Source organism: Pan troglodytes, chromosome 14 (assembly GCF_028858775.2).
Source record: "Pan troglodytes isolate AG18354 chromosome 14, NHGRI_mPanTro3-v2.0_pri, whole genome shotgun sequence".
Taxonomy (NCBI): domain Eukaryota; kingdom Metazoa; phylum Chordata; class Mammalia; order Primates; family Hominidae; genus Pan; species Pan troglodytes.
This window is the reverse complement of record NC_072412.2, coordinates 24,008,751-24,031,859: the sequence shown is the minus strand read 5'-3', so window position 1 is coordinate 24,031,859 and position 23,109 is coordinate 24,008,751. Positions and strand designations below refer to the sequence as shown.

At 37.2% G+C, this 23,109-nt stretch overlaps 1 protein-coding gene across 42 annotated transcripts in view; it reads right to left on the bottom strand.

The window, feature by feature from the left end:
• The window catches only part of RNF17 (ring finger protein 17), a 124,958-nt gene that overhangs the window by 27,024 nt on the left and 74,825 nt on the right, over window positions 1–23,109 (bottom strand). For 33 of the 42 annotated variants that reach the window (XR_010150387.1, XR_010150386.1, XR_010150391.1 and 30 more), the window contains 9 exons: window positions 20,058–20,178; window positions 18,247–18,474; window positions 17,416–17,566; window positions 17,144–17,262; window positions 11,775–11,877; window positions 10,645–10,760; window positions 8,075–8,364; window positions 3,066–3,229; window positions 817–936 (listed from right to left, as the gene is read on the bottom strand). Coding sequence is in view for 35 of the 42 variants with exons in the window: in XM_522632.7 (XP_522632.5) it covers window positions 817–936; window positions 3,066–3,229; window positions 8,075–8,364; window positions 10,645–10,760; window positions 11,775–11,877; window positions 17,144–17,262; window positions 17,416–17,566; window positions 18,247–18,474; window positions 20,058–20,178 (1,412 nt within the window). In the remaining 7 variants the exon portion in view is untranslated. The remainder of the gene's footprint in view (window positions 1–816; window positions 937–3,065; window positions 3,230–8,074; window positions 8,365–10,644; window positions 10,761–11,774; window positions 11,878–17,143; window positions 17,263–17,415; window positions 17,567–18,246; window positions 18,475–20,057; window positions 20,179–23,109) is intronic. The other 9 variants (XR_010150388.1, XR_010150389.1, XM_063791974.1 and 6 more) reach the window with 1 other exon arrangement.

Sequence of the window (23,109 nt, the reverse complement as noted above, 5' to 3'; positions counted from 1 at the left end):
GTATCACAAGGGACCATGATATGGTTTGGCTGTGTCCCCACCCAAATCTTATCTTGAATTGTAATCCCCATGTGTCGAGAGAGGAACCTGGTGGGAGGTGACTGGATCATGGGGCAGTTTCCCCCATGCTGATTGTGAGTTCTCACAAGAACTGATGGTTTTGAAAGTGTTTGGCCGTTTCCCCTTCAATCTCTTTTTCTCCTGCAACCTTGTGAAGAAGGTATGTGCTTCTCTTTCGCCGTCCACCACAACTGTAAGTTTCCTAATGCCTCTTCAACCATGGAGAACTGTGAGTCAATTAACCCTCTTTTCTTCATAAATTACCCAGTCTTAGGTAGTATCTTTATAGCACTGTGAAAATGGACTAATACAGACCCCTTGTCAAAACAAACCAGCTAAGCCACTCCTAATCCCTGAACCATAGAAACTGCATGAGATAATGAAAGTTTATTGTTGTTTTAGACCACTAAGTCTCAGCTTAATTTGTTATGCAGCAAGACAGAATAAGACACTCTTTTATCTGATCTCCAGCTTCAAGTTTGTTGTAATTTCATTTGATAAAGAAATAAACTTTTGCAATCTTATACCTTCCCACTTATGAACATGTCTCTTCATTTATTCAGATGTTTTACAGCCTTGAGTATAATTTTGTAACTGTCTTCATAAAGGCTGTTTAGCTGTCTTAGTAACTTGTTGGTGTTTTATTACTTTTTTGTTGCAACTGAAATTTCATTTTACATTCTAAATATTTCTAAAAAATTATTAATAAAAACTAATATTTAAAATTAATCATTCCACAAATTATTATGTACTCACAGGTGTGGTATTATGGAGCTGACAAGGAATACAAAACTGGGGTATATCAGGATACAGCAAAATAGGGTAAAGATGGCACTGCGGAATCTTTTCAGTGAATCCATGATCTAAATATTGTACCTGAAACATGACAAATACAATTTATAGTTAAAATTTATTATTAAAAGCTAGGGGACAAAAGGAATTTCCTGTTATTAGAAGAAAGACAGGCCGGGCTTGATGGCTCATGCCTATAATCCCAGCACTCTGGGAGGCAGAGGTGGGTGGATTGTTTGAGCCCAGGAGTTTGAGACCAGCCTTGGGAACACGGCAAGACCCCATCTCTAACAAAAATAAAAAAAATTAGCTGTCTGTGGTGGTATGCGCCTGTAGTCCCGGCTACTCAGGATGCTGAGGTGGGAGGACTGCCTAAGCCCGGGAGGTCAAGGCTGCAATGAGCTGTGACTGTGCCACTGCACTCCAAGCCTGGTGACAGAGGAAGAACTTGTTTCAAAAAAAAAAAAAAAAAAAGACATCTGAAAAGTTTAAAATCTGGATTTCAAAAATTTCCAGGAAAAAAAGCAATACTGTATTTATTCCCTCATCCAATAGTGTATCAAACCTCATTGTAAAAAGGTTTTCTTACACTTAACCCATCAGACTTTTTTTTGAAAAAAACTGGGTTTTATTGGATTTACAAATTCCTCAAGAGCAATCCCTTTTTGAAATGCTTTAATATTGATAATTCAATTTCTAAATTGTCTTAAGGATAAGGAATGCCAATAAATTATTTCTTCTGTCCCAACATAATGAAATGAACATATCACTGTTTAATTGGATTTGCTTGGCAATTACCATTAAAAAATAAAATAGAATTAAACAAAAAATGTCTGAATACCTCACAGATAATTAGGATATGGTTTCACGAGACATTTATTTCTTAATGTGAATCACAGGATAAACTTTGAAAGATACCAGATTAAGAAATGAAAAATCCACTGTGTATACTAAAAATGTAAAGTGACCACATGAAAAAAATAAAAGGTGATGATTAAACTATCAAAGTTCTTTTAAGTAAGTTAAAATAAACAGATATTTGGACAGCATGAGAATTTTTATAAAAGTTCACCATCTTATTTATTTTGATTCCACAAATGTAAAGTTCATGAAGTATGATAACTTGATGAACACTGAATTTCATTTTACCTTTGTAAAGAAAAAAAGGTCAGGGGTTATCTGAGCAACTCGAATGTATGTCACTTTGCACATACATTCAAGTTGCTCAGATAACCCCTATAACTATCCAGATGTTTAAGTACTCACCCCAAATTTGAAACTATTTTACTTCTATGAAAACCATTAAAAATTTGTAGTTCAATAGAAAAAGTGTAAGACTTAGAATCAGAAGTTTAGGAATCAGATGCTTGGATATTAACTCTAGCATTACTACCCAGTGACCCTGGCAGGTCACTGAACCTAAATTTCAATTTTCTTATTAGTAAAATGGGAATAATAATCTATGTCTAGGATAACTGTAAACAAATTATAAAATATAAATGCATATATGTGAAGGAAGCTAAAAAACCTGAAGTGCTATGTAATCATTAGTTATCATCATCAAACAGAAAATAAACTCCTGTCCAGGTGGAAAAAAGACTTTTTCACTTAAGTTTTTCTCCCCTCACCCCTAATTAAAGTTTTCAAGTGCTGAATATATGATGAAGTACTTCATCAATTTCATTCCTTTACTTAGTAAATACAATGTATTAGAGGTATTTTCATCTATATTTTATATATATATATATATATATATATATATATATATATATTTCAAAGGATGTAGCTATTTTTGAAGATTTTGACTGAAACCTGAGTGTTAGTTACCTCATTATTCTGGAAAGGTAAATTAGTCGTTATCCTGAAAAACTAACAGGGCCATAAACAAATTTGCTAGCGAGATATTAAACATACTGGAAAACATATTGTTTTACTTAACACTATGTGTGGAAACAGGGCTACCAATTACAACTAAGAGGTCTATCCATTAACCAATGATCAAATCCCTCCCTATTTTTTGCTTATTCGGGTTACTAAATATATTTGCAAATAAAACGAAAATTATTACAAATAAAAGTACAATATAACTGATCTTCCTACAAAATTTTCATCAAAAGATGTTTTAATCCAACTTTCTCGTGTTCAAATGCACAAGACTATTTAATGTTATAGCATTTAGCTTTAGAATTGTCACAAAAGAATATCAGACTCACTCTGACAGCGCCACCTACAACTTCCATCACCTTGCCACGATACCACAGAGTATCGGATCCTCTTACTGCACATGCTTCTCCTTTTTTCCAGAAATAAGGCTCCAAAAGACCAAGGCATTTTAAATTACTTTGAATTTCATTTGTCATTTTTATTAGCTCAAATTCTGAAAAAAAGTATTAAAGATAGAAAGCATTAAGGAAAATTCCCTATCATTTGTCAATTTAATAACTTCATTTCTTCAGTAGTATAATTAAAAACCAGTCCCCCAAACAGAACTTTTGTAAAAATCTGTGTGTGTTTTAAAACATACTAGTAATAGCATACAAACAATATTATGATCTTTGATTATATTTTGAGAGTACAAACATCATAAGGAGCTCTAAACACAAACCAGCTAGCCTAATATGAAAGTACTACCAATTCAAAATAGGGTCAGTTTGACAGCCCTAAGTAAAATAGGACACAGGTTATATACTACTTGTTGCTTAGATACAGTATGATGATGGGAATATAAATTAAAATTTCAATTTTGCTTTTATTGCTAATTGGCCCATTAGTTCCACAGTAAACATATATATATATATCCATAACTGATACCATAGAAGGTAAGCTCTGGAGTCAGTTACCATTCCCATCTTACTGCTTTAGTTGTGTGATCTTGGGTAGTTCCCTTACCTCCAATAAGCCTCAGTTTATCCTTCCGTAATACCACCACCTATTCTGGGTGTAACAGCATCTTCTGGGAATAACAGTACCTGTCAGTATCATCAAGTGCTGCAGGAGGATTAAATGTAAAGCATCCAGCACACTGCCTGGCAGATAACAGGCTACTAGTTTGAACAATGACTATTTATACATGTCAAGCAAAGTTTCTGGGTTAAGTATTATTACTACAGGTCTCAAACGTTATTTTTTCTCGAACGGCCAATTGTACCGATTTTATTGTCTTTCAAATTAAAAAATATATTTAGGAGATCAACAAATGAGAGAAAAATTTCAGTAAATTCATAGCTACCATACCCTTATCCATAGGTACTAATTAGGAGCTAATGACACTAAGCCCTACGAGTGCTAGAGTTATCGACTATTCTGATGGGCCCAGGTTACAGTCAGGAAGCATTTGCAGCATTTGCACATAAGCCTAAAGATCTCATGAGGGACCTGAATATTCTCAAAAGTTCCTAAAGCTCCAGTTATTTGTTGTGATTTCTTTTCTCATTCTCAAGAAATATAAACTTCTGTATTTATTTTAGTTTTAGAAAATGAGACAGGGTCTTACTCTGTTGCCCAGGCTGGAGCAGTGGCATGAACGCAGCTCACTACAGCCTTGACCTCCTGGGCTCAAGCAATCCTCCTGCCTCAGTTTCCTGAGTAGCTGAGACCCAGGCATGCACCACCATGGCCAACTAATCTTTGCATGTTTTGTAGCGATGGGGTCTCACCATGTTGCCCAGCCTGGTCGCAAACTCCTGGGCTTAAGCAATCTTCCTGCCTTGACCTGAAGTGCTGAGATTACAGGCGTAAGCCACCGCACCCAGCCTGTATTCTTTTTTCATAGAGAGCCTCCAAACTTGTGTAAGTGACAGGTCTTACAAACTTGGAAACCCTCCACCCACACCCCCAGCATCTTAGTGCCAAGGTGAGGAAAATAAGGGAGACACAGTGGTGGAAAGCAGGTTAATTTATGCTAGTCCTGATCTAAGAGTCATTTTGCAGCCTATAGAAACCGGTTTCATATTGCTTCTCTTCCATGCTGGGAGAGTACTGAGGATGTCTACATAATCACTGGTGGCCTAAGTTCTAAATTCTGCCAACCACATGTGTCACTGCCACTCTTAGGTGTACAAAAAAAATGGGGCTCCAGGATTTTTATACTCTCAAGGATCCCAAGGTTTACAGATGCACAAAAATATTGAAATCATGGAGGAAAGAGTAAAATCCTGAGTGGCAGCCCTCATATATCATGATGCTAAAAACCCAACTACTTCATCATATACCTAATTTCCCTTATTCTTACCAAACTTCATTACTTCTATTCTTCCAGCCAGGCTGAACCCCTTTGTCTGATCTATGCCTACCTCCCTAAAGTTCCTAACTCTAAAAAGGTCTACCAGTATTTTTTCCCTGTCCATATCTATCTATATTTCCAAAGCCATGGGGTTTGGAGCGTTTCTCAGAAAAGTTACCTTTCCTCATCTCTAGCCTAACTTTGCCTTTGCTTTGTGACCTTGCAACACTTTGAACACAGTGTCTCCCACAGAAACAATAGGGTACAGTGAATAAAACACACAATTTAAGAAGCCAAGATGCACCTAAAGAAAAACAAGAAATCCAATGGATTTCAAGCGTTATAGGATACACAACAAAGTAACTTGTATACACACTAAAAGTAGTATAGGCTATCTTCAGGAAAAAAACTGGTATTGGTGTAGGGATAAATAGCACTAACACAGAACAGAAAGTTCAGAAACAACTCGTGTATACATGGAACCTTAATCTTTGACAAAGTTAGCATTGCAGATCAGTGGGGAATGTGTGGAGTATAAGCCGATGAGCTAGGACTACTAACTAAACCTATTAAAAAAATTGGATCTCTTCTTACCTACTGAAAAATCAATTCTGGGATAGCTTAAAGACTTTATGTAAAAAACAAAACTATAAACATTTTTTTACAAGATCATATAATGAAATAGCTTTCTGACATCAGAGTAAGAAAGGATTTTTTTTTTTTTTTTTTTTGAGACGGATTCTTGCTCTGTCACCCAGGCTGGAGTGCAGTGGCGCAATCTTGGCTCACGGCAACCTCTGTCTCCCAGGTTCAAGCGATTCTTCTGCCTCAGCCTCCTGAGTAGCTGGGACTACAGATGCCTGCCACCACGCCCAGCTAATTTTTGTATTTTTAGTAGAGATGGGGTTTCACCACATTGGCCAGGCTGGTCTGACACTCCTGACTTTGTGATCCACCCACCTAGGCCTCTCAAAAGTGCTGGGATTACAGGCATGAGCCACTGCGCCTGGCCCAAGAAAGGATTTAAAACGAGATACAAAACCAAAAAACAAAGAAGATTGATAAAATTACATTAAGACCTTCTGTTCATCCAGAAACTCCCAAAAGACACTGAAAAGACAAGTAAGAAACTAAGAGAAGATACCTGGAACACATAAAACCAAGAAGGGATAAGTGTTCAGGATATATTAAGAACCATGAATCAGAAAGCAATGACTTAATGGAAAGTGAGCGAAGACATGGATAGGCATTCCAAAAACACAGAAATACAAACGACTCAAATAGAAGAAATGATGTTTACGCCATAAGAAGTCAAGGAAATGCTAATTAAAGCCATAGTGAGAGACAATTTCACATCCACTAGGATAGGTAGAACTTAATCTGACCTTATTAAGTGTTAGCAAGGATGTGGGGTAACAAGACTCTTCATGCACTGGTAGTGATGAGTGTAAACTGTTATAAACAACTTTGAAAAACAATTTGACATTACCTAGAAATTATCCACCAATTTTTTTTTTTTAATGGAGTCTCACTCACTCTATTGTCCAGGCTGGAAAGCAGTGGCACGATCTGGGCTCACTGCAACCTCTGCCTCCCGGGTTCAAATGATTCTCCTGCCTCAGCCTCCTGAGTAGCTGGGATTACAGGTTCGTGCCACCATGTCCAGCTAATTTTTGTATTTTTAGTAGAGATGGGGTTTCACCATGTTGGCCAGGCTGGTCTCAAACTCCTGACCTTGTGATCCACCCACCTCGGTCTCCCAAAGTGCTGGGATGACAGGCATGAGCCACCGTGCCTGGCCAATGATTACCAATTCTGTTCACTAGATTATGTGCCCTAGAAAAATTCTGCTTGTGTAACAAGAGACAGGTACAAGAATGTTCATAGTAGGATTTTTTGTAATCACAGAAAATCTAGAAACACATGTGTCTATCAATAGAACAGATACCGAGACATAATCATTCATGGAAATGCTATTAATTCATTTAAAAAATGAATGAAATATAGTGAAATGCGCCAAGGTGGACAAATCTCGAACAGTTTGATGAAAAGTCACAAAAGAATATGTACATTTTGGTTCTGGTTACATAAAGTTTGAAAGATGGAAAACCTAAAAAATTTGTTTAGTGACGCACACAGGAAATGATAATTAGCTAATTCAGAAAAGTGGCTGTATCTGGGGTGGCAAAACAGGAGACGTGTTCAAGTGGGGCAACACAAGTCTGCTTAAGTTCTGGCGATGCTGCTTCTTATCATGGGCAATGTGTATGTGGCTACTCATCTTAATGTTGTTATTTAAATAATACATTTTATACTCTTTCACATAAATAACATTTTATAGTAACTTCAAAAAATTCATTTGAACTCTACTTTTAGTGATTTTTAATGTGATCAGCACATTGACCCATTGTGGGAGTCATCCTTTGGGATCCCATCTTCACATGAGGAATTCCTATTAGATTTCCCACTTTGAGTAAAGGGGCCTGGACCTTTATTTCCTTTTTCTTTAACTTCATGTAGTTATCACAGTTGCTCAAGGTTCTATAGTTATGAAGCAACTCTAGAATGATTGCCTTCTTTGGCACATGCTTACCTCCCAGTGTGTGATTTCAGTTTGTTTTGGAGCTTGGTATGTTCTTTAATGCCAACTCAGTAAGTGTTCATTAAAAAAAAAAATTGGCATCTGATCTGACTTATTTGGGAGGGTTGTTCATCTGCCATAGTAGTGGAAATGGAAATTCCAAATTCCTTTCTTCTTATACTGAGAATAGCACTCACATAATTATAATTATATAACACTGCTATGTTAGAATAATGAAAAACTGCATTAAATGATTTTTATGTTAGGCATTATTAAAAGCACTTTGCATGCATTGTGTGAAATCATTTAATCCTCCTAACAACCTTGTGAAAATAACATTCAAAGAGGTTGCCCAAAGTATTTCAATCCCTGTCGTTCTTACTAGAGAACTAGAGCCTACATAACATAGAAGGTCTCACCTGATAGTTTAGGTACTATAAATATAGTTCCGTCATCACCAACACAGCTGACTGTTGCCTCAAATACGTTCATGTTAGGAATAGCTGGTGGCTTATACCCTCTAGTGGTTCTTGGTTCTAGAATTTTCTCCTGAAATTCAGACACTTTCTGTTCACTGATTATGTCAGCAGTTTTCTTGTCAGGGTCAAAGTTAGTTTTAATACAGTTAGTAACTACTGAATCTTCCTGTTCCAGGGGGACTTCCAGAGACTTCTCAGATAATGAATGGCTGTTATCTAATTTATTAATTCTGTAACATCCAAAAAAGAACACATCTAAACATAAGCAAATATAAAATTCTGGGTAAAACAACATAAAAAGAATCATTCAGATATACATGAAATTGAAAGAAAATATTTGCTCTAATTTGTTACATAAAAATTAGCATCAGTTCAAATTAAAACTACTTTAAATTATGAGACTGATGAGAAAAAGCAATAAAAATTTAAGTAAATGTTTTAAATTTCTATATTTACAGACTATGCTCTCTTAAAATTTCATATGTATATCTCAAGCATTGTACAATGAATTCAATGTTACTAGAAGATACAACACCTTTAAGATGATTTCAATTTAGTCCACACATAGAACAGACATCTGGCAAGCTATTAGCATCCAAAAATACAAAGAAAACATGAGTCTCTTAAAAAACAATAAGGTACTATCCGTATATATGAATATACCATATTCATATATTACCTAAGTGGTAATATGCTATATTTACTCAGTTTTTCTACTTTATATCATTCCCTTCCAATTAAAAAAAATAGGTATCCCTACTGTATAAAAAAATAAAATCTTAGGAGGAAATATTAATATTGATTGTGTTTTAGTGGAATTATAGCAAGTTTCTTTTTCTTCTCATCTCCTGTACTTTTAAAAGGAAATAAGGGCCGGGCATGGTGGCTCACGCCTATAATCCCAGCACTTTGGGAGACTGAGGCAGGAAGATCACCTGAGGTCAGGAGTTCGAGACCAGCCTGGCCAACATGATGAAACCCTGTCTCTACTACAAATAGAAAAATTAGCCAGGCATGGTGGCGCATGCCTGTAATCCCAGCTACTTGGGAGGCTGAGGTGCGAGAATCGCTTGAACCCAGGAGCCAGAGATTGCAGTGAGCTGAGATCACAGCACTGCACTCAAGCCTGGGCAACAGAATGAGACTCTGTCTCAATCAACCAATCAATCAATCAATGGAAATAAAGCATTTATGAAAAAGCCACATAATTCCTCAAATACCCTGCTAGTCCCTCAACCCACCGCTGCCTTAAGATAGCTAGTAGTTTTAGTCTGTAAAAGCAGTAAAGAATATTACAACTGGTAGCAGACAATGTCAGTAGTATTAACTTGCCTAGCATTTTCCATTCTAACATTTCTTCTATCAAGGAATTGCCTTAGCCTAAAGGCAAAGCAATTAGCTGTATGCCAAAGCCCGGGCAATCCAGGCCATATCTCCCATATCTAGCCTCATGTCCCACTTTCTTTCTGACTTCTAATTCTCTTTCCGTTTCATCAGGACTGGGATCCCTGTTCTGAAGAAGGTAAGATATAAGTTAAGGCAAACACATCTACGGAGATCTGGCCATATATGGTACAAAGTGGCTAACTGGGACTTGTGTCTCCAATTCCAACATACCTCTAAATCTCTAGAGAGAGAAAAGAGGCCGAGCGTGGTGGCTCACACCTGTAATCCCAGCACTTTGGGAGGCCAAGGCGGGCAGATCACGAGGTCAGGAGATCGAGGCCATCCTGGCTAACACGGTGAAACCCCGTCTCTACTAAAAATACAAAAAATTAGCCAGGCGAGGTGGCGGCCACCTGTAGTCCCAGCTACTCAGGAGGCTGAGGCAGGAGAATGGCGTGAACCTGGGAGGTGGAGCTTGCAGTGAGCCGAGATTGCGCCACTGCACTCCAGCCTGGGTGACAGAGCCAGACTCCGTCTCAGAAAAAAAAAAAAAAAGAGAGAGAGAGAGAGAAAAGATTAAGCTAGGGCCACAACCATATCCTGATCCTGTCCCTGGACCAAAGGTGCTTAAACTCCAAACATAGAACCCAAAAGGATCTTTAAATGTAAATACTGTTATTTATTTGCTACTCATCCTGTTTCATATAAATACATTTACATTTCATATAAATACATCTAGTAGGTATATACCTACCAGAATTTCTAAAATAAAGCCTAAACATTTATGTCTAAGCAAAGGATACCAAAGGGCTCAGATCTGGTATCCACTATATTGTTCTCTTTTTCTTTGGTTTACAGTGTAAATGTCAAAGGAGAGGGGAAATTACAAAAGCAAGTATGTCAGTAAACAGGCTTAAGTGTGCAAGAACTGACATGCCTGAAAAATGAAATGAGCAATTCTGAAGGAATCTATTTCTGAGCTGGCTCCTCAGGGTCAGCTTATAAATCTTTAAGAGCAAACAAGATGCAATTCAGACTTGAAAGCACACATAAGAAGATTTGCACACGCAACTAAGAGGCATCCATCACAAACTGATGTCAAAATTTTTTTAAAAAGTCTATACCTCCTTTCTCTCAAAGCCAAACCCTTTTTAATCAAATATTTAGAAACATCAACACGCTCTCCTTTTTCATCTCTGCAGAAAATTTTCACAGGTAATGGCCATGTTGTGTTGTTTTCCTGTAGTGATTTAAGAGCAGAGTAAATATGAAACACCAAAATGAAATCTTCATATAAACAATGTACATTTCACAGGCAGTTCTTCTACATTTCTCTAAGCAAGAAATATTCCCAACTGAGTCAAGTTATTTTGATATCTAAACACATCCAAAAATAGCACTGGGCCGAGTGCGGTGGCTCACGCCTGTAATCCCAGCACTTTGAGAGGCAGAAGTGGGCGGATCACTTGAGGTCGGGAGTTTGAGACCAGCCTGACCAACATGGGGAAACCCCGTCTTTACTGAAAATACAAAATTAGCCAGGCGTGGTGGCGCATGCCTGTAGTCCCAGCTACTCGGGAGGCTGAGACAGGAGAAGCTCTTGAACCTGGGAGTCGGAGATTGCGGTGAGCCGAGATCGCGCCATTGCACTCCAGCCTGGGCCACAAGAGCAAAACTCCATCTTAAAAAAAGCAAAGAGCATGGAAGAGAGTGGAACAGAGAGTTATTTTGTGAAATGCATCAGGAAAACCTCAATGTCAAGGTGAAATTAAAGAAAAAAAATCAAACTGGAAACTTTTTTTTCCAGTCACAGAATGGGGAGTTGGGAAGTGAGGAATACAACATCAGTTAACAAGTTTCTTTATTCTTTTGCATTCTCTGTAAATTAGAGAATCAAAATATATTTTCCAAGGTGTGCCTTTTTTCTCCTACAAAAAGCAAAAGAACTACAAAACATATATTCTGCTTCATATGGAAAAAGGTATAAAACTGGAGAAAGCACATAAATAGTAATAAAATGAATTACAAAATTCTACTCAATGTAATAAAACATTTAAATTAGAAAAAAGAAAGCAAAGAATATTTTTGAAGTGGTCTGAAAAGATATATGCCTCTTATACTTTGAAATAAAACCAACAAAATTTGTAACAAAATCCAAATAGTTGGCTGCTATTTTCTCTACAAGAAAGAAAATAAATGGAATCGATGGAAACATTAATGAGATCATCAGCACATATCTCTTGTAACTTGTTACCTCACTATCCACCTGTAAGATTATAGTTGCTACAGCTCCAGTCAGGTACAATGAAAGACAGTCACAAGCTGTTGCTGTCCACTTGTCACTCCCACCAGCTGGTCTACAACAGAAAACAATGGCAACTTGTTTTATAAAAATAGCATACAATATTGAAATATACAAAAAACACTATATTTACACACAGATACACTCATAGTTTGAACCAACTATATGTAGTAAAAAAAAACAATTTAAACATGGATTCGTATTATTTTTACAATTTTTTCCCTCATTTTCCTATCTTTTTTTCATCCCTCTATTTTACTGAGGGCCCATATTACATATTAACTTATTTATGTGTATCTTTTCTGCAGCTACATTGAGGAGCTGTAAAAAACAGGTATATTTTAAATACTTTTTAAGTCATTATATACATTTCATGTATGTCAACTAGACTGTAAACTCCAAGAGAACAGGAATGATGATGTATTATGTGCATCATCATATTCCCTAATGACTAGTATAGTGCCTGTCACATAGAAGCCATTCCAGAAATATTTAATAGAAAGAAAAAATGTCTCTTTGTAATGATGATTCCACTGCCCATCTTTGGAAGTTCTTTGGATTTCAAATCTAACTTGAATTGCTACCCATAAATAATAGAAATACCAGAAATTTTAATTACTGATTCAACAAAATTTTTTACATTATCTGATAGATGTGGTAATACAGTTTTAAATGATTAAAATTTAGCAGTACCATAGCCTAAGCTTTCAGCAAATACTGTCAGACAGTAATGCATAGTTTAAAAAAATGCTCAATAAATATCTGACAGATAAATGAAATGCAGAGTATCCAATTTCATCATCCATTTTAGTTTGCAGAGTTGAAACTGAGTGACTGCAGAGGTGTCCAATCTTTTGGCCTCCCTGGGCCACACTGGAAGAATTGTTTTGGGCCACACATAAAATACACTAATGTAGCTGATGAGCTAAAAACAAAACAAAACAAAAAACTCAAAAAAATTTCATAATGTTTAAGAAAGTTTACAAATTTGTGTTGGGTTGCATTCAAAGCCATCGTGGGCTGCATGTGGCCTGTGGGCTGTGGGTTGGACAAGCTTGCCTTAGATGTCTCTAATCAGCAAATCTATCTCCAAGAATAAAGAATTGGTAACACAGAAGAGATTACAGATAACATAATGCAGGCTCTATAGGCTCTCTAAATATGGTTTCTAGTTCCAGAGTTTCATTGAGCTAGCCCATTAACTGAGTAAACAATTAATTCTGGTCAATTTTTTTAAGAGACAGGGCCTCATTATGTTGCCCAGGCTGGACTTGAACTCATGGGCTCAACGGATCCTCCCATCTTGGGTCTCCTGAGTAGCTGGGGCTAAAGGTGTATGCCATCACACTCAGCTTCGCCTGGTCAATCTTTTCACAGTAACATGGCTTATATGGGTGAACTAACCAAATCAACTGGGCACATAACTTGGCCAAACAGGATTTCGTAAATGTGCTATACTACTTATTGTAAAGCCCAGAGAGAGTTCTTACGTGCTAAGAAGCTTAAATTGTTAGGAACTCTTGGAACCAGTTATGGTTTATTTATTACGGTGGTATATAAATATAAGTCAATGTAACATCAAGGTTATCCATTGATTTATTATGGATATAAATATTAATTTAACATTTAAAAAATGTATGAATATAGAATTTCAGTTAGGGAAGATGAAAAAGTTCTTGAGATGAAATGGTGGTAAATGCTATACAACAATGTGATTTTTTTATTTTTATTTTTTGAGACAGAGTCTCACTGTGTCACCCAGGCTGGAGTGCAGTGGCGCAATCTTGGCTCACTGCAACTTCTGCCTCCTAGGTTCAAGCAATTCTCCCTACCTCAGCCTCCCAAGTAGCTGGGATGACAGGTGCCTGCCACCACACCTGGCTAATTTTTGTATTTTTAGTAGAGACGAAGTTTCACCATGTTGGCCAGGCTGGTCTTAAACTCCTGACCTCAAGTTATCTGCCTGCCTCAGCCTCCCAAAGTGCTGGGTTTACAGGCGTGGGCCACCGCGTCCGGCCATGAATGTTCTTAATGTCATAGAACTGTACACTTAAGAATGGTAAAAGGGTAAACTGAGTGTAATATATATTTTATCAACCTAAGAACAATCTATTAAAAGGGATTTCTTAAAATGACAGTAAAACAGAGTGGTTAGAGTCCCGGTTCTGGGTTCAGACCGTGTTTATAATCCTAACTCAACAGTCAGCAGATATTTTATCCAGATAATAAAATACTTAACCTCTTAAATATTCAATTTCCTTACCTATAAATAGTATTTATATCTTTAAGGTTTGTTGTTAGGATTAAGTGAAATAGTGTCTTTAAGACAATTAACGCAGGTTCCAGAAGTTCTTAAAGGTTAGCTATTATTAGGCTTTTAAAATGATAATGGTATTCCATTCCAGTCCGTAAGATACCATTTAAAGTATGTACACAAACACATTCTCTGTACTGTTAGGTACAATTAAGGGACTGATATAATTCTGTTCAATTATTCTGATTGAACTATTTAATGTCAAAGTGAAAACTAACATAGGATTTATATAGTATGTGAGCTGAGACTTCCATTCCAGGGCACTGAAAAGATTTAGTGTCCCATTGTCACCATCAGTGATCACAGACAACAGGAAGAGGTGCCTGTAAGATTAGAGAAATGGGTCATTAAGAAGAAGGTATCCTATCAGAACAAGGATGTTTAGGGAATAAAACAAATTTTAAAAAAAAGAAGCTATCCTATTATAATATCAATTTTTAGGCCAGGCGTGGTGACTCACGCCATAATCCCAGCACCTTGGGAGGCCGAGGCAGACAGATCACTTGAGGTCAGGAATTTGAGACCAGCCTAGCCAACATGGTGAAACCTCATCTCTACTAAAAATACAAAACTTAGCCGGGCATGGTGGCGCACGCCTGTAATTCCAGCTACTCGGGAGGCTGAGGTGGGAGAATCGCTTGAATCTGGGAGGCAAAGGTTGCGGTGAGCCGAGATGATGCCACTGCACTCCAGCCTGGGCAACAGAGGGAGACTCTGTCTCAAAAATAAATAAATAAATAAATAAATAAAAAGATCAGGTTCCCAAAACAGATAAATCAAACCAACGTTAGATTTATATAGATAACTTTGGGTAAGGTACTTAATTTCTCATCATGAAGTTTCTTCAATTGTAATATGAAGATAATAATAGTTCCATGTCGGTATTATTGTGAGAACTAAACTAACACACGTAAAGCACATCATACAATGCCTGTCCTAGTAGACAATAAATGTTAAGGTATATTGTATAGTATATCTGGAGTTCTCTCATGAGATCCTTGCAGATGAGATACAAATAAGCTAGATAAACCAGTATGGTTTATTTCTTAAAAAAAAAAAAAATCACACACAGGTTCATTAAAGTTTTTATAATAATGCTGAAAGGGTCTTTCGAATCTTTTAGCTTTATTGGTAAACATATTTCTAATATTCCTATTTATAATCCATGTCTGAAAAGCCTACACATATATGTATACCTAAGTGTGTGCATGTGTATATGTCTTTTAGCCAAATAACATGCAATTGGCTTCAAGTCAGTGATCAAATTTGAGACAATCTAAAACAAGCTTATCCAACCTGCACACGGCCCAGGACAGCTTTGAATGTAGCCCAACACAAATTCATAAACTTTCTTAGAACATTATGAGATTTTTTTCAATTTTTTTTAGCTCATCAGCTATTATTACTGTCAGTGTATTTTATGTGTGGCCCAAGACAATAATTCTTCTTCCAATGTGGCCCAGAGAAACCAAAAGTTTGGATACCCTGGTCTAGAACTACAAGCTACCCCAAGTGATTTGGATAACTGTGGTAGCATATCAAAGCAATAACAAACAATCTGCCAGTAGACTTAATGATAGAGCTGTTTCCTATATGTACAATTTTATCTGGTATTCTATGGTGAATAGCAGCTAGGGTTTATTTAACAAAAGTTAACAACTGTTCTGAACCTCTGGGGGAAGGCCAGTTATTTTTGGCTTAGAGGCTAGATATCCAATTTTTGCCAATAAAAGAAACTCAAATTTTTATGTGAAATTTACTAGTTTTTTAAAGAGTTAATATGCCATAGTTCAAAAAACATTCTGCAGGCCAAGTGCATATTAGTTCGATTTAGCTCATAAACTGTAGACTACAACTCTGACAGAGGTATGCTTTCAAATCTACAGATAATACAACATTAGATGGGGCAGCCTAGACATGGAATAACAAAATCAAATATCTGAGTTTCAAAACCAATTAGAAGAAATTTGGCAGGAAAAACTGTAAAATTCTGTATTTAGGTTAAAAAATCACTGTGTCAGGCTGGAGTGCAGTAGCACAATCATAGCTCACTGCAGGCTTGAACTCCTGGCCTCAAGTGATGTTCCTGCCTTAGTGTCCCAAAGTCCTGGGATTACAGGTGTGAGCCACCTCACCTGGCCCTTTCCCCTCCTTTCATCTGGATCTTTTCTTTCCTTTGCTCCACTGCCTGTCTTGCTCAAATTGAAGTCTATTCCCAGCAATTTCTTCTCAGTGTGGGGTTATGGAAAGGAGTTTCAGTTTACTTTCAAGAGGTTATACGGCTCAAAACGCTCCAGTATTGTGGGAGTTTGGCACATTTACAGATCTCTTTCTTGCATTCAGATAAGAACTGCATCCTGCCTTATCCCTTAGTTTTGGCTGCTATTCTCAGATTAGCCTGCATGCGCCAGTGAAATACCGTTGCCGATTCCTATTCTCAAAGATGTTGGAATCCTAGTCTGCCTTCCCTCCAAATCCTGCCACACAAATGTTGATACTGTAAAGGTCCTGGTTCATGGTGTACCCCACCTGCTAATATTTGAGGGCTCACAGAAGTAACTTGCCATCTGATTTTGTTGTAGATATTGACTGTGTAGTCTTTAGTTTTACTATCCAAGTTGCTGTTTTTATAGTGGGATTCCAGTAGACTACAACTGTTCTGTCGTTTTCCCAGAATCCTCCACAAATTCACTTTTTGGTAATTTACATATTTTTAGCTTTCTATGCAATTCTAAACTTACACAATTTATTTCTGTGTTTGTTGTTCCTCAAAGTAAAATTTTTAATATTCAACGGTTTGAATTCTATCTAGGCACTTTCATACTCACCTATCTCTATTTCTTAATGCCACTAAATTTACGTGCTCCAAACTTCTCTCTTTCCCTCTTGAAGTCCAAAATTAACTAGATTTTAGGAAAATTTCAGAATATCTTAGCAAAATTAAAACTGATGAGAACGCATTTAAAAATATTTAAAATAATGAGAAAATTACTCAGCTAAAAACTACCTTATGTCAACCAGAGAACATTCCAAAGAGAGTCTTCCCATTGTCTTTAGATTTTCTTGAAGTTTTCTTAAACAGTCAACATTCACTACTAGTTCAACACCCACATCATACAGCAAGACCTAAGAAAATAATAACTTTAAGTCTACAGACAAACAACATTTCGAAATTTTTTTTGGCAAACTGAAAAACTCAATGAAAACTGTTTTAACTCCAGGGAAAAAAATACAAAATGCATTCACCTTCACAATTACACTTTTAACTCTGTAATTTACCTCTACCAATGTGTCTGTAACCATTCTGATGATCTGGCCTCTTCGCCACTGATTTTTATCTTGGATCTTAACAGCACAGTGCATATCATTTTCCCATTTAACAGGTTCCCATTTTGAGTTTTCATAAGCAGCTATCATCTTTTCTTCTAAACTATAGAGATAAAAAATATTTAACTTTCCAAACCTTTTCTTATATAATTCTCTGGCTACATGTTTTCTACAATCCCCGCTTGCTCATTCCGCTCCAGCCAAGCTGGGCACCTTGTTCTTCCTTGAATGTACAAGTGTATTTCTTCCTCAGGTTTTTGAACTAGCTCTTCCTTCTGCCTGAGATAAACTTCCCTCAGACACTTATATGGCTTACCTCCCTCCTTCCTTCTTTGGGGCCTGTTTCAAAAGTCACTGTCTCTGAGGTCTTCTTTGACCATCCTAAAAGTGCCTTCCTCCCTAAATGCTTTATTTTTTTCTATTTCCCTTATCACCATCTGCCACACTAAAAATTTTATATGTTCACTCTCTCTCCCTCTACTAGAGTTTAAGCTACATGGTAACAAAGATTTGTCTATGTTTTATACCAGGGTATCCCTAACACTTATAATACTGGTTATCATATAGTAGGTGCTCAATAGGTATTTGTAGAATGAATAAATTCTAATGCAGTGAAAACAGCCAACAGATTTCCTATTTTCATACTTCTAACTAGCTGAGACTACTTAGTTAAAATAATTTTGCTAGTAAAATCTACATTTATGACTTCTAGATCTTTGAAACAGAATAAAGGATAAAATCATATGCAATATTTTCCTTATATATTATATATATATATTATACCTATTAAGTAAGTTTTCAGTTAACAACCACTGAACATAAATCTTCTCAGGAGATATTACATTACAGATATGCACAGGCAATTCCTTATTATAAAGTGACTGAAAATTCTCATTAGGTAGAGATTTTGCAGACACAGGATTTAAGTTGTGTACTTCATTTGAAATAATTTCTTCTGGAGAAGGATCCCAAACTTCAATATGCTTTTGAGAATTATCTTTGAGGATGTATCTGAAAAACAACAAAAGTTAATGAAAAGAACTGTATGCAAAATATTTGTTTGCATTTGCTCAGGTCTGTATCTTGACTGTGATGATACTTATATGACTATTTTGTCAAAATTCATTTAACTGTGGACCTAAAACAGGTGACTTTTTACTGTATATAAGTTATACTTCAATAACCCTCACTTTAAAAAGAAAGGAGAAGATTCAATCCAAAAAAAAATTTTTTTTTTTGAAATGGAGTCTCGCTCTGTCACCCAGGCTGAAGTGCAGTGATGTGATCTTGGCTCACTGCAGCTTGCACCTCCCAGGTTCAAGCAATTCTCCTGCCTCAGCCTCCCAAGTAGCTGGGATTATAGGCACCTGCCACCATGCCCCGCTAATTTTTTGTATTTTTAGTAGAGATGGGGTTTCGCCTTATTGGCCAGGATGGTCTCAAACTCCTGACCTCATGATCCGCCTGCCTGAGCCTCCCAAAGTGCTGGGATTACAGGCGTGAGCCACTGTGCCCGGCCCAGTTCAACACTAATTTGAATGTTTATTCTCATTTCTTTTCCGCTCTCATTTGAGACCTATAGTGGAAAAGCTCCTGATTCTAGCTCCTCCAGCATGGGAGTGAGCAGGAAAGCATGTCCACAGATCATTAATACTAGTATGAGTCACTGCAGGCCTCTATGGGGTGTCACTACTTCTTTGGCTTATGCTGACAGGCATCACATGTGGGTGCTATCTGAATACTGGCTTTCTTTTTTCTTTTTTTTTTTTTAGACAGAGTCTTGCTCTGTCAGACACTCTGGAGTGCAGTGACACAATCTCAGCTCACTGCAACCTCCGCCTCCTGGGTTCAAGTGATTCTTCTGCCTCAGCCTCCCGAGTAGCTGGGACTATAGGCACGCACGCCACCACGCCCAGCTAATTTTTTTATTTTTAGTAGAGATGGGGTTACAACATATTGGACAGGCTGGTCTCAAACTCCTCTCAAGTGATCCGCCCATCTCAGCCTCCTCCAGGGCCACTCCCACTGCACAAGTCCCTGTTGTGGAAGAATTCTTTGTCTTGACCTCAAAACCCTCCCACCTGTCCTTGCCACCACTCTACTCTTCTGCTTCTGGGGTCACCCTAACCACTAGCCTGTCCTGGGTGAGTATTAGCACAATGGCTCAAGCCTGGTTATCATTCAAAGTATCCACTTGAATCCAGGAAAATTAACATTTCTACAAATGGAAATGTAAGCTACTCTACCACTATGCTTATTCTCCATCCTGCCATTTCTCTTCCCAATTCCTTTCTCAATCAGGCACAAGGGGCTTCCTAAGCAGAAATAAGACGGCAGTCTCCTTTCCTTAGAAGCACTCTCAAGGAGCCTTTCTCTTGGTTTCTGGGTTCCTTAGTAATGGAGGGAAAAGTCACTCTAGTCCTCATTAATGACTCCAGTTATTTTCTATTTTTTCTGGTCCAGGACAGGGAAAATTCTCAGGTCTACAGTCTAAGCTCATCTCCAATGGGGAATGATATGCCAGTTTCCCTTCTTGTGATTACAATGTTACATAAGAACATGAACTAACAATGAAAGTTTACATAACTACTTACCCTATTTCATAAGATGCTAGGCCCTCTTTAACTAGCTGGTCATTAATACTAGTAGTAGTCATTTCAGGAGCACCAAGAGAATCGAAAAGCTCAACTAAGAGCACATTATCTTCCAGAATTTCTGTAAAACCATTAAGAAAGTTTGGGGAAAGAAATATGTCACAAAATATAGTAAATGAGGCAATTTTTTTTTTTTTTGGAGACAGAGTCTCACTCTGTCACCCAGGCTGGAGTGCAGTGGCACGATCTCAGCTCACTGCAACCTCTGCCTCCTGGGTTCAAGTGATTCTCCTGCCTGAGCCTCCCGAGTAGCTGGGACTACAGACACTGTCGCGCCACCACACCCGGCTAATTTTTTTTGTATTTTTAGTAGAGACGGGGTTTCACCATGTTGGCCAGGCTGGTCTTGAACTCCTGACCTCAAATGATCTGCCCACCTTGGCCTTCCAAAGTGCTGGGATTACAGGCCTGAGCCACCGCACCCAGCCTAAATGAGGCAATTTTTTTAAAAATTGGAAACTTAATTTCTTTCATTTGCACACATGACATTTCTTGTAGAATAATGTCATAGTCACTAGGAGTTAGAGTAGCATTTTGCAGATATAAATGGTCAGTGTTGTCTGTAACATATACAAATTAGTGAACATTTTATTTTAGGTTACTGTGTGCCATTATATAAAGAAATCAGCTCAAAGCTTTTAGATTCAGAAAAATACATTCATTGAAGAAGTGTTTTGTTGTATTCTTAATTGTTTTATGGAACTCAACCAAGTTCCAGGAGGACCAAGGTGAATGAAAGTTAACTCAGGCCAGTGATCATCTGCAAAGGTTTAAGCTTTTATAAAAATGGCACAAAGTTTAAAACAACAAAAACTCAATCTAGAACCCTCAATTAACTAGAACTTTTTTCTGTCCCCATGTTTTTTAGGACAAACCATCTAACTTTTAATTCTGTTTATCAGATCTATTTCTTAGACTGGGAGTTAACTGAGTGTAAGGCTTGTGTCTCATGTGTCTATTTACTTATTTATGGTACTTTGCACAGGGAAATTGGTCAATAAGTATCTGAAATATGGTAGACACATTTCTTTAGAAAACATCTCTAAAAAATGCACTGAGATCTGTATATGCCTACACCTTTCCAGCTGGTAGCTGCTAGTCAGAATGATTCTAAATAAAAAGAAAACCATTACCAACAGCAACATTCTATATTAACCAAGTTATAAGAGTTATAATAGTATACATTTAAAAGTTTTTAAAAATTTTTTTCCATTAAGTTATAGGGGTACAGGTGGTATTTGGTTAAACGAGTAAGTTCTTTAGCGGTGACTTGTGAGATTTTGGTGCACCCATCACCCAAACAGTATATACTGCACCGTATTTGTAGTCTTTTATCCTTCGCCCCCCTCCTACTTTACCCCCAAGTTCCTAAAGTCCATTCCTTTGTGTCCTCATAGCTTAGCTCCCACATATCAGTGAGAACATACGATGATTGGTTTTCCATTCCTGAGTTATTTCACTCAGAATAATAGTCTCCAATCTCATCCAAGTCACTGCAAATGCTGTTAATTCATTCCTTTTATGGCTGTGTAGTAGTCCATCATTCATATTCACACACACACATATATATATGTATAAATCACAGTTTCTTTATCCATTCATTGATTGATGGGCATTTGAGTTGGTTCCACAATTTTGCAATTGTGAATTGTGCTGCTATAAACATGCATGTGCAAGTGTCTTTTTCGAATAATGACTTCTTTTCTTCTGGGTAGATATCTAGCAGTGGGAAGGCTGGATCAAATGGTAGTTCTACTTTTAGTTCTTTAAGGAATCTCCACACTGTTTTCCATAGTAACTGTACTAGTTTACAATCCTGCCAGCAGTGTAGAAGTGTTCCCTGTTCACCCCACGCATGCATCTATTGTTTTTTGATTTTTTGACTATGGCCATTCCTGCAGGAGTGAGGAGGTGGCATCGCATTGTAGTTTTGATTTGCATTTCCCTGATGATTAGTGATGTTGAGCATTTTTTCATACCTTTGTTGGCCATTTGTATATCTTTTTTTGAGAACTGTCTATCCATGTCCTTAGCCCACTTTTTGGTATTTTTTTTTCTTACTGATTTGTTTGAGGTCATTGTAGATTCTGGGTATTAGTCCTTTGTCAGATGTACAGATTGTGAAGATTTTCTCCCACTCTGTGGGTTGTCTGTTTACTCTGCTGACTGTTCCTTTTGCCATGCAAAAGCTCTTTAGTTCAATTAGGTCCCAGCTATTTATGTTTGTTTTTACTGCATTTGCTTTTGGGTTCTTGGTCATGAAATCCTTGCCTAAGCCAATGTCTAGAAAGGTTTTTCCAACGGTATCTTCTAGAATTTTTATAGTTTACACTGTTAGATTTCAGTCTTTAATCAGTCTTGAGTTGATTTTTGTATAAGGTAAGAGATGAGGATCCAGTTTCATTCTCTTACCTGTGGCTAACCAATTATCCCAGCACCATTTGTTGAAAAGGGTGTCCTTTCCCCACTTTATGTTTTTGTTTGCCTTGTCAAAGATCGGTGGCTGTAAGTATTTGGGTTTATTTCTGGGTTCTCTATTCTGTTTCATTAGTCTATGTGCCTATTTTTGTACCAGTACCACACTGTTTTGGTGACTGGCCTTATAGTATAGTTTGAAATCAGGTATTGTAATGCCTCCAAATTTGTTCTTTTTGCTTAGTCTTGCTTTGGCTATGTGGGCTCTTTTTTGGTTCTATATGAATTTTAGAATTGTTTTTTCTAATTCTCTGAAGAATGATGGTGGTATTTTGATGGGGATTGCACTGAATTTGTAGATTGCTTTTGGCAGTATGGTCATTTTCACAATATTCATTCTACCCATCAATATGGGTACCATTGCAATATGGTAGAATCAGATGGATTCTACCCATCCAATATTGATTCTACACATCCATGGGATGTGTTTCCATTTGTTCATGTCCTCTATGATTTCTTTCAGCAGTGTTTTGTAGTTTTCCTTCTAGAGGTCTTTTGACTTCTTGGTTAGTTATAT